Source organism: Panthera leo, chromosome E3 (genome assembly GCF_018350215.1).
Source record: "Panthera leo isolate Ple1 chromosome E3, P.leo_Ple1_pat1.1, whole genome shotgun sequence".
Taxonomy (NCBI): Eukaryota; Metazoa; Chordata; class Mammalia; order Carnivora; family Felidae; genus Panthera; species Panthera leo.
In genome coordinates, this window is record NC_056694.1 from 7,413,015 (window position 1) to 7,424,567 (window position 11,553).

Below are 11,553 nucleotides of genomic sequence, written 5' to 3' on the forward strand. Positions count from 1 at the left end.
CGTTGCTACGGTGGTCCCAGTCAAAGGTCGACCCCTGGGGCACCCAGGACCTGGCGGGCGCCGCTGCCGAGTCAAAAGTTACTGGGGAAGGATGATTTGGGCTCCGGGGGCGGACTGGAGTAAGCCTTTGAGCTCAGGCGGTGAAACGAGGTCCGGGCGCCCGGGAGTCTTCAGGGATAGGCGAGTCAGCTCCGGTGCCCTCCCCGCACCTGGGGTGGGGGGGGGGGGGACGGCAGGAAGATGGGGTGCAGCCAAGGGAGCCCGCCCCCTGCTGGGCAGAGACTCGGAGGGTCGGGCTCGCTACTCTCCGAGCCCCTCGGCCTGGAAAGCGGCACCCCCTGCCGGCCTCGTCACCCCACTGCACTCAGGGCCCCGCAGCCGCAGCCTCGCCCCGGCCCGACGCGGGGTGCGCACCCGGGAAGTGCCGAGCGCGCACGGGGTACGCGCGGGGGTGCAGGACCCGGGCTGCCACCGGGGGGCGCCGCTACGCGCTGCGCCCCACTTTGCTCCGCCGGGGCTTTGGACACCGAACCAAACACCGCCCGGCCGTGCAGGGGCAGAGGGGCGACGAAGAGAGGACGCCTCAAAGCGGGGGCGGGCCGGCGCCAGGTCCCCCGCGCCCCGCGCCCTTTCTCCGAGTCCCCCCCGAAGCCTCCGCGGGCTCGGCGTCCCCCGTGCCTCCCACCCCAGCCTGGCGGCGCAGCGCGGCGCGGCCGCTCCCACTCCGTCCTTGGAGGGTGTGGAAGGGTGGGTTTGGGGCCGGGGGCGGGTCTGGGGGCGGACCCGGAGGCGGGGCTGTCTCTGCGGCAGGGCCCAGCTCGGCTCCCCCCGGTCTCTCTCTGTCTCTCCTCCTCCCTCCTCCTGCTCCGGGCGGAGCCCGGCATGGGGGGGCCGGCGCCCGGCAGGCCAGGTACGGTGATGTGGAAATTGGGGAGCCTTGGTGCGGGGAGGTTTGATGGGGGGACAGGGAGTAGTGAGGATTGGCGGGGCGAGAGACGGAGAAACCCAGGGTAGCAGGACAAGGGGAAGGGGAGGGGTGCCCGGGAACCTGGGGCCCTTGGATGGAGAGGGGAATGAAGCCGCCAGGTTTGGAACAAACAGGGAAGGGAGAGGACGGCAGTGAGGAGGGGCGCCTAGGAGGAGAGGTGAGGCCGACGGTGAAAAGGAGAGTGTGTTTGGGGGAGGGAAACCAAAGCAGGTATGGAGGCCGCAGCTCAGAAGGTAGCTGTGGGGCCAGACTAGAGACCCCGCGGGTGGGATTGAGGGCAGGGACTGGAAGAGGGAAGCCGGGAGCCTCCCAGATCCTGGAGGAGGAAGAAGGTGATTTGGGCCATCATGGAGAGAGGTGGAGACGGTCACCGAGGGGCCAGTGTTGCAGGAATAGGGGTGGACCGAGGCCCGGGCCCAGGCAGAGGACCGGAAGGGGGAACCTGCCCGCAGGGAATGGAAATAGATGTTTGGGTAGTATTGTAGATACCCAACTTGGAGTGCCCCCACCCCTTCCCCAGCATCCCCACCCTGCCCTCATGACACCCCCTGCCTCGGGGCCCAAGACGGGGTGGGGATTCAGACTGTCCCCCCTTCCCCTGTGGGGTGCGATGTACGCAAATAGGCCCCAGTATAACTCCTTGTCTGTAGGTATGTCCAGTTCTGTGTAGCCGATCTGTGTGTGTCTGGAGGTCTCTGTGTGCTGTGGGTGTGTCGGGGGTGTTTATGTCTGTGTGTGTCTGCCTGATGTTAGGTTGTGTTTACCCATGCCGATCTATGTGTCTGGTCCTCTGTTTGTAGATATGGGTTCTGTGGCCTGGTGGTTTGTGTGTCTGAATGTGTGTTTGTGTGGCTGTGGGGTTGCTGTGCATTTGTGGGGCCTGTGTGGTAGATCAGGATGTATTTACAGGATGGGAATCTGTGTCGAGCTGATCTCTCCAGAATGTGTGTTTGTGGCTCTGGACATCTTTGTCAGGGTGTGTGACTCTGTGTACACATGTCCTCCTATGTCTGTCTGTCTACGGGTCCTAGAGGCAGTGTTGGGTTTTCTGTGCTTCCATCTGTTTTCCACTCTCTGAGGACCCAAGTCACATCTCCGCTTCTCTCTCTCTCTCTCTCTCTCTCTCTCTCTCTCTCATTCATTCCTGGCCCCCACCCACCCCACATCTTCCTTTTTTTCCTTCTCATCTCCACCAAGTGGATCCGGGACCCAGGGAGGGCCGCCCCCCGGGCCTGGTGGCGCTGAGCAGGGCCCCCCAGCCCCCACCTCCTGCCCCACGACATGAACCTCCTCTACCGAAAAACCAAGCTGGAGTGGAGGCAGCACAAGGAGGAGGAGGCCAAGAGGAGGTAAGGCTGCGGACCCAGATTGCCCTCTGGGCTGTCCCACACCTCTGCTTCCCCGGTGGCTGGACCACATCCCTCTGCCCTTCCTGGCTCCAACAGCCTCGTCATGAGTCTGATCTTAGAGTCTATGCTCAGTACAGAATTGCTGGCATTGCATACACCCTGTCCCCACCCTGCTCCTGGCTCCTGGCTCCAGCCCTCATCCTGGCCTCATGGGGGGCTTCTGGCTCAGGAGCACCCTGTTGGCTCTTCCCCACCCCTGGAGGCCCGAGTCACCCCTTCCTGACTCACCTCTGGCCTGTAGTCTCCTTTCTGTCTATGTGGGGCTGGCTCCAGGCGCCCCTGTCACCTGACCTTGGTAGGGGCAGACCCTGCTACCCTCATGGTCCAGGGACTGAGTCATTTGAGGGGCACCAGAGAAGATCCATTTGCCTCCCTCCCAGCCTCCTCTGCTGGGGGAGATGAGGGGGCCAAGCGACAGGGTTTTGTGTGTGTGTGTGTGTGTGTGTGTGTGTGTGTGTGTGTGTGTGGTAGGAGACGTGAAGGCTGGGTCCTGCAGAAGAGCCAGGGCTGGGGACCTCTCCCTGCTTGCCCTCTCTCCTTGCCCTCCCAGGGACCTGGATCCTGGCCTCTCCGCTCTCGCTCCCCTCTCTCTTCATTCCCATTGACTGCACAGCCTCTTGGAGCCTGAGTCAGAGCCACCTCCCTGCTCCCTTCTCCCTCCTTGAAACTGTGGAGTTTAATTCTTTTTGTTAATTAGATTAATCAGAGCTATGACTACAGCGATCTCTCCCTAATGAAGGGTTAGTAGACAGGGCCTTAATGAGAGCCCACCCCACAGTGGCTCTCCCCTTTTCCCTGCCAGCTGCCCCTCCCTTCACTCACACAGAAGCTCAGGGACAGTGAAAGGGAATGGAGGTGAGCCTGGGAGGTTGACAGAAAGGACAGCACCGAGAGAGAGGAAGAGAGAGGGGAAGGGAGGAAAAGGATCAGCAGGAGGAGGCTGATGCGGCTGTACGGCCCTCATCTGGGAATGGAGGCGCGGTGTGGTGTGGGAGCACAGGCCGTGGTAGCCGGACGTGACGGGAGGCCAGAGACCAGGTGTGGGCCAGCGTGAGCCTGGGAGGAGCAGGGCCGTGATGGCAGGTGTATGTGCCAGACAGGGCTGTGCTGCCTGCGTGTGCATCTCTCTACCTGTGCATGAAGCCGTCCACACGAGTGCCGTGTGCCAGATATGCCCAGGCTGGGATCACACAGCTCCAGCGATACTCCTCTGCACACATACTCATCCCTTCTCTCATCCCTGCTCGCCTCTCCTCCCCAATCTCCTTGTCTTTTTTAAAGCCTAGGGATTCTGCCTGACGTTTCTAGTTTAGTGCCCTGGACCTTCGGGCAGCCTCCCATCCCCACCCCAGGCCCCTTCCTCCTCTTCCTTCTCCTCGAGGCTCCTCCTCCTCCTCCTCCTCCTCCTTGGAGGCCACAGGGTTGCACACCCCTCTTAGGGTAGAGGAGGGGGAGGCCCAGGCCTGAGGCCCAACCTTTGTTCCATCTTTCTCTCTCCAGCTCCAGTAAGGAGGTGGCCCCTGCAGGCTCCACAGGGCCCGGGGCCGGCCCAGGGCCTGGGGTCCGCGTGCGGGACATCGCCTCGCTGCGCCGCTCCCTCAGGATGGGCTTCATGACAATGCCAGCCTCCCAGGAGCACACCCCCCACCCCTGCCGCAGCGCCATGGCCCCACGCTCACTCTCTTGCCATTCAGTGGGCAGCATGGACAGTGTTGGGGCTGGGCCTGGGGGGGGAGGTGGGGGTCTCACAGAGGACAGCAGTGCCCGAAGACCCCCTGCCAAGCCCCGGAGACATCCTAGCACCAAGCTCAGCATGGCAGGGTCGGGGGCAGACATGCCCCCAGGCAAGAAAGCAGGTGAGATACCCCCAACCCTTCCCGGGAGCTGGGGGAGCTGGGAGGATCCATTCCAGGCCAAGAGAGGCCTACAGGGGAGGGTCCATTCAGGGAAGAACCAAGGGAATGGAAGGTTCCATTCTCAGAGGGAGTGGGGGGAGGGTTGTTTCTTTTTGGAAGGGCCTGAGATGAACCATTCAAGGGTAGGGGAAGCTCCCTGAAAAGCCCATTCCTGGGGAGGGGGTGGCCTGGAAGGGACACGTAAAGGTGGAACAGAATTTAGGGTGGGAGCTGCAGATTCCAGGGAGTTCATTGGAAGGATGATAGAGCTGGCTGGTAGCAAAGGAACCTATGTGCTTTCAGTTGAGGAACGTGGGGGAAATAAAGAAGCAGATATGTCCTTGCAGATGGGGTAAGAGATGAGAGGGGGTCTGCCCATCTCCTTCCCCCAATAAGAGCCCAGTTTATTTTTCTCTTTCCCATTCTGCCCAGGCTCACAGAAGCCAACCCCAGAGGGCCGAGAGTCCAGCCGGAAGGTTCCTCCGCAGAAGCCCAGGCGAAGCCCCAACACTCAGCTCTCTGTCTCCTTTGATGAGTCCTGCCCCTCAGCTCCCTCTCCTCGAGGGGGGAATCTGCCCCTTCAGCGCCTCAGTAGGGGGTCCTGCGTAGCTGGGGACCCTGAGGTGGGTGCCCAGGAAGAGGAGCCCGTGTACATTGAGATGGTGGGGGATGTCTTCAGGGGAGGAGGGCGAAGTGGAGGGGGCCTGACTGGGCCCCCTCTCGGGGGTAGAGGCCCGACCCCTCCAGCTGGTGCCGACTCGGACTCGGAGGAGAGCGAGGCTATATACGAGGAGATGAAGTACCCACTGCCCGAGGAGGCAGGGGAAGGCCGGGCCAATGGGGCCCCTCCATTGACCGCAACCTCCTCGCCACACCAGCCTCAGGCCCTGCAGCCCCACACCCACCGCCGGCCAGCTTCAGCCCTCCCAAGCCGGAGGGATGGGACACCTACCAAGACCACTCCTTGTGACATCCCCCCACCCTTCCCCAACCTCCTCCAACACCGTCCTCCGCTCCTGGCCTTCCCCCAAGCCAAGCCTGCTTCCCGAACCCCTGGCGATGGGGTCTCAAGGCTACCGGTCCTCTGCCACTCGAAGGAGCCAGCGGGCTCCACCCCAGCTCCCCAAGTGCCTGCCCGGGAGCGGGAGACGCCTCCCCCGCCGCCTCCGCCTCCTGCTGCCAACCTGCTGCTGCTGGGACCCTCAGGCCGGGCCCGGAGCCACTCAACACCGTTGCCACCCCAGGGCTCTGGCCAGCCCCGGGGGGAGCGGGAGCTCCCCAACTCCCACAGCATGATCTGCCCCAAGGCGGCAGGGGCGCCGGCAGCCCCTCCTGCCCCAGCCGCCTTGCTCCCTGGCCCCCCCAAGGACAAGGCTGTGTCTTACACCATGGTGTACTCGGCGGTCAAGGTGACCACGCACTCCGTCCTGCCAGCTGGTCCGCCCCTGGGTGCTGGGGAGCCAAAGACGGAGAAGGAGATCTCAGTCCTCCATGGGATGCTGTGCACCAGCTCGAGGCCCCCAGTGCCTGGGAAGTCCAGCCCCCACAGCGGGGCCATGGGCGCAGCAGCTGGGGTCCTCCACCATCGTGGCTGCCTGGCCTCCCCGCACAGCCTTCCGGACCCAACCGCAGGCCCCCTGACTCCCCTCTGGACCTACCCAGCTGCAGCAGCTGGGCTCAAGAGACCCCCTGCCTACGAGAGCCTCAAGGCTGGGGGGGTGCTGAATAAGGGCTGTGGAATGGGGGCCCCATCCCCCATGGTCAAGATCCAGCTTCAGGAGCAAGGGACCGATGGGGGTGCCTTTGCCAGCATCTCCTGCGCCCATGTCATCGCCAGTGCAGGGACACCAGAGGAGGAAGAAGAGGAGATGGGCGCCACGACATTTGGGGCAGGCTGGGCTCTACAGAGGAAGGTCCTGTATGGAGGGAGGAAGGCAAAAGAGCTGGACAGTGAGTGAGGGGTAGGAATTTGGGGGTGGGGGACTGGGGATGCCCGTGATGATTTCAGGGAAGTGTTGGAAGGGTTATTTGGAAGCCACAACCCATTGTCCTGAAGTGGGAAGTTTTCAAGGAGACCAGAGAATAAGGGCATGCAAGAGACTGAGGGGAGGGGGTCCCCACATGTGCACTGGAGGGGCAAGGAAGGTCTGCAATGGGAAGGGGCTGGAATCTGGCCCCAAGAGTAGCCTCCTGCCCGGTCCTGCTCTACTCCCTGCCCTTCCCTTTGCTAGGCTGCAGGGGTGTGTGTTTGTGAGTGTGCGCACACGAAGGGCTAAACACAGCTGCCTCCCAGCTGTTGCCATGGCAACCCATCCAGACAGGAGGGAGAGGAGAGGGAGGCCCCTACCGTTGCCTGGCAACGCAATGCTCTGCCAGGCCTCCTCTCAGAGCTGAGCTTAGTTCACTTGCAGCCCTTCCCCCAACAACCTCCCCCTTCCCACTTCCTGGCTCAGGATTTGGGATCTCCCCCTCCTGGGGAAGACCAGGGCTCCTGGTCTCTGTTTCAGATGGTGGTCATTCTGGCCCTATCAGGCCAGGAGGGGCTCTGGGGCTAAAGCTGGGCCAGGGGAGTCCCCTTTGACCACAGAAAAGGGGTTGACAAGAGCAAATATCTGATTCTCAGCCCAGGGATGGTACCAGTGGGTGGAGAGGAAAGTGGCAGTAATGGGGTCCCTCGTGTGTGTGTGTGTGTGTGTGTGTGTGTGTGTGTGTGTGTGTTTGGGCAGTGTGAGGTAGCGTCCCTGCCTTCCCAGCTGTGACTTCCAAAGGGGCAGTTACTTCTGGTCCCTGCATGCCATGGTGTGTGTTGCTGGGGGGACAGCAAGACCCTTCTCATGTGTAGGCACTGAGCTCCCCTTGTCATCCCAGCAGAGCTCGAGGATGGTGCCCGGGCCTGGAACGGCAGTGCCGAGGGTCCAGGCAAGGTGGAGCGTGAGGACAGGGGCCCTATGGCATCAGGGATCCCGGTGAGGAGTCAGGGGGCAGAGGGCCTGCTGGCCAGGATCCACCACGGAGGGGACCGAGGAGGGAGCCGCACGGCGCTGCCCATACCCTGCCAGACGTTTCCTGCCTGCCACCGCAATGGAGGTGACACCCTTCCCACACCCGGACACAGATGGGGCCGGATGGGGGAAATCTCTCTGGGTCCATGCCCCGGGCCCTCCATTTTACCACCACATGTCAATTCCCTTTTCTCCTCTGCTGAGTCCTGGGCGGCCTGGAAGGGGCTGCCCTCTGGGAACTTCGGGAAGGGAACCTGGAGGCCCCGACCCCTCCTCACTTCTCATTTTCCACCTCAGACTTCACGGGAGGCTACCGCCTGGGGCGCTCCGCCTCCACCTCTGGAGTCCGGCAGGCCGCGCTCCACACACCCCGGCCCTGCAGCCAGCCTAGGGATGCCCCAAGCCAGGTGAGGAGGAGGAGGACGGAGTTGGGTTTTCTTTTATTTGTGAAGGAGCAGGTAGAGAAGAAAGCCTGGGTATGGAAAGAAAAGTAGGAGGTCAGCCTGGGGCTGGCACAGTCTAATAGGGGTTCAGAGGAGAGTTGGGGCGGGGGCGGGGGGGGGGGGAGGCAGTGATCCTGGGAAGAGCCTGTATTAATCAGATGGACAGCCTGGCAGGGCCACCACTGGCCTGCAGTGTCCCTCTGTGCATTTAGGAAAAGGTGTCTCCTTGGGGTGGGATGGGGCGGGACCAACTCAAAAAATGCATTCTGCAGTTTGTTAAAGGTGCCCATTCCTCAGGGTGAGACAGGCCCAGCCTGGCCGGTACCCTGTGAGGCCAAGGGTGCAAGGGCTGGGTTCCTGTCACCCACTCCCCACCCCCAGCTAGAGGGGAGAGGACAGAGGCCTTGGGGGGCATGACATGAACTTGTTTCTGGGGAAAGGCATCGGTCTTTGCAGTGGGGGACAGGACCTGGTCACTCCGAGGTCCTTGACCCCCCCCTCATTCCTTTCTCCCCTCGTCGCGGGCCGGCGGCGGGAGGAAGGGGCACAGACCCACCCCGCGCTGCCGCTGCCGCTGCCCCTACCGCCTCAGCCTGCCCGTGAGCGCGATGGCAAGCTGCTGGAGGTGATAGAGCGCAAGCGCTGCGTGTGCAAGGAGATCAAGGCCCGCCACCGCCCCGACCGAGGCCTCTGCAAGCAGGAGAGCATGCCCATCCTCCCCAGCTGGCGGCGGGGGCCCGAGCCCCGCAAGTCCGGCACCCCACCCTGCCGCCGGCAGCACACGGTCCTCTGGGACACTGCCATCTGAGGAGGCCGGGAGGCCGGGGCACCGGACTGGGGAGCGGGGCGGGGGTGCCAGAGACTTGCCTTGAAAGAGGGACACTTGAAGGACCAGGTGAGAGAAAGCCAGGGAGAACCCCTGCCTTCCACCCTAACCCCCGGAGACGGGGAGTGCGCCAGGCCCACCGGGCTTGGGGCGCCAGCCGCGCCCCCTGAGATTTGGGGGAGGAGGGTTTGTTTGAGGTTGGAAGTGAGGGCCTCCGCTGCTCTCCCAGCCGGGCGAGGTAGACTCCTCCTCCTGAGAGGGCAAAGGCCAAGCCAGAAGTCAGCGTGGGGGAGGAGGGAAGGGAAGGGAGGAAGGAGGGCGGGTCAAGTGAAGGACGGGGCTAGAGTGTGAGGTAGAGGGGCTCTTTTATAAGAGCCGGGAGTGGGGAGGGGGTATTTATTTCATTATTTATTTTAGTTGGGAGGGCAATTCTGGGCCCTTCTGACCTACTCCTGGGCAGGGAGCAGACAATGGTGGGCAATTAAAGGGAACCAAGTTGGCGCTCTCCCCAATGCCTGAAGGCCCCACCATCCGCGCCCACCCCCAAGCTGGGGATCAGTCTGGAGTGGGGAGCCCAGTGAGAGAAGGGAGGGAGGGGCTCCGGTGAGCTGAGGGCCGCAGACTCATTACAGTACTTACCAATGGCCAGAATTTGGTAGTGAGTGTGGCCTGCTGTGAAACAGGCATCTTATTTAGCTCTGGGGTGAGGGTCTAGCACCAGGGATGGGCGGGATGATGGGGAAGGAGGGGCATTTTAGCGGGTGGGGGGTGGGTAGGGTATTTATTTAAATTTTAAAAAATCAGAAGAGATGTCAGGAACTTTTTTTTAATTCCTTTCTTTTCAGAATAATATATTAAAAGACTAACGATCCTAGAACTGGCTTCTTCTATTTCAGTGTGCTCCGCTTTTCTTACACCTGTATCTTTTCCCTCTTGCCCCATGGTTGGTGGGAGTTGGAGGTGGTGCAGGGAGGGGTGAGTGGCTGTGGCAAGTAACAGGGAGAGGTGGAGTTTGAGGTAAGTCTTTGGGAATGCCACCATGCTGTGATTCAGCAAGCATTTACTGAGCCAGCATCTGATATGTGTTTGGCAATACACTCATACAGAAGGAATATTCAGACTGAAGCCTGCCCTCAAGCAGCTTCTAGTCTACTAAGGGGGAGGAGACACCTGGGACAACAGGGGACAGTGCTACAGCAGTAAGGGGGCTGGGAGTGCCTGGAGTAATCTAAGGCTTCCTGGAAAGTGAGCCTAAAAGGACAGGTAAGGTTTGGATGAGCAGGGGGAGGAGGGACCGTCCCAAGGTCACAGTATGATTATCTGCAGAAGAGTAGGAGATGGAGGTGGGGCAGGCAATGTGTGTAAATAATGCAACGCGCAATGAGTCAACCATGATGAAGATGGTTTGGAGAGATGGGCATCAAAGCAAGATGCTCAGCCTCAAGAAGCAATCACGGGAGAGGATAAAAAGTGTCTGGGAGAATGGAGGGCAAGGGACAGTTTGTAAGATGCAGCTGAAAGAACAGCCCCTGCTGGGGAATGAAGGAGCCAAAGGGGGGATCCTTGAAGCCCAAGTTTGGAGCTCCTATGATTGGGTAATGAGCACCTTGACAGAACAAAGCAAGATTCCTTTGAGGGAAGAATTTTGGATTGGAAGCAATGGTTAATATCCAGGCTGAAAGGTTTGTTACCAGCTAGAACAGTGTGGTGGATGGCACAAGAGATGTTTTTAAGCAATCTGAAGATGAACATTTTTTTTTCTTTAAAAAAAAAAAAGATTTTATTTTTAAGTAATCTCTACACCCAACGTGGGGCTTGAACTCACAACCCCAAGATCAAGAGTCACATGCTCTACCGACTGAGTCAGCCAGACACCCCAAGAAGAACATTTTTTTTTAAAAAGCTTTAACAGTTTTCTATTTATTTTCATTCCTATTAGAGAAATTATAACCAGGCACATGAAAGTATTTATTTCATGGGTATTGTTGCACAAGATGAGGCTAAATTTATTTCTAATGAGTTGGTTTAAAGAAGAATGTTAAATAATGGTACAGGTATGATATACAGAATATGGCAAATTATGACAGGGTATGAGAAATTTTGGAATTTGGGAAACACCAACTTAGAGAAGAAATGACAATAGTTCGGGAGAGATGAGAAAACTGTAGATAGTAGGAGTCATCAATATAGAAATAATACTCAGGGCTGAGACTGAGTTTTATACAGGAGAGTGTGGATGAAGATAAGCGTTAAGAAGAAAATATGAACAGGCAATAGCTTTTTACATTTTTATTTATTTCCTAAATTGACATATATCAACGTATAACATTGTATTAGTTTCAGGCGTCCGACAATGATTTGATCTAGATATATATTGTGAATATTGTGAATATATATTGTGAAACGATCATCACAGTAAGTGTAGTTAACCTCCATCACTACACAGTTACAATTTTTTTTTCTTGTGATGAGAACTTTTAAGACTGACCCTCTTAGCAACTTTGAAAGATACAATGCAGTCTTGTTAACTATAGTCACTATGCTGTACATTACAACTCCAGGACTTACTTACCTTATAACTGGAAGTTTGTACTCTTTACCATCTTCATTCATTTTGCCCACCCGGCCAACACCACCTCTGGCAACCACCAATCTGTTCTCTATGTTTGTGAGTTTTGTTGGTTTTTTTGTTGCTGTTTTAGATTCAACATGTAAGTGAGATCATAGAGTATTTGCCTTTCTGTCTGACTAATGCCCTCAAGGCCCATCCATGTTGACAGAAATGTCACGATTTCCAGTACCTTAAAAAAAAAATTTTTTTTTAATCTCAGAGAGAGAGAGAGGGCAAGCCAGGGAGAGGGGCAGAGGGAGAGAGAGATTGAGAGACAGAGACAGAGACAGAGAGAGAGAGAGAGAGAGAGAGAGAATCCCAAGCAGTCTCTACAATCATCATGGAGCCTGATGCAGGGCTCAATCCCATGACCTTGGGA

General features: G+C 58.6%; 1 protein-coding gene across 2 annotated transcripts; it reads left to right on the forward strand.

Annotated features, from left to right (window-relative positions):
• Positions 1-835: 835 nt before the first annotated feature.
• Positions 836-9,304, forward strand: NYAP1 (neuronal tyrosine phosphorylated phosphoinositide-3-kinase adaptor 1). 2 transcript variants are annotated; one of them, XM_042922744.1, is made up of 7 exons: positions 836-910; positions 2,186-2,337; positions 3,898-4,253; positions 4,725-6,242; positions 7,161-7,379; positions 7,592-7,701; positions 8,288-9,304. In XM_042922744.1, the coding sequence occupies exons 2-7, from the start codon at positions 2,270-2,272 to the stop codon at positions 8,543-8,545; spliced, it is 2,529 nt and encodes an 842-aa protein (XP_042778678.1). In that variant the 5' UTR covers positions 836-910; positions 2,186-2,269; the 3' UTR covers positions 8,546-9,304. The 2 variants fall into 2 exon arrangements, with proteins under 2 accessions (XP_042778678.1, XP_042778679.1); XM_042922745.1 differs by having other exon boundaries at positions 7,164-7,379.
• Positions 9,305-11,553: the final 2,249 nt, after the last annotated feature.

Bases quoted from the DNA above. Each gene is read 5' to 3' on its own strand.
- NYAP1 (XM_042922744.1), top strand. From the start codon at position 2,270: ATGAACCTCCTCTACCGAAAAACCAAGCTGGAGTGGAGGCAGCACAAG. The intron at 4,254-4,724 runs GTGAGATACCCC...CATTCTGCCCAG, and splicing joins GCCCCCAGGCAAGAAAGCAG to GCTCACAGAAGCCAACCCCA. The intron at 7,380-7,591 runs GTGACACCCTTC...TTTCCACCTCAG, and splicing joins TGCCTGCCACCGCAATGGAG to ACTTCACGGGAGGCTACCGC.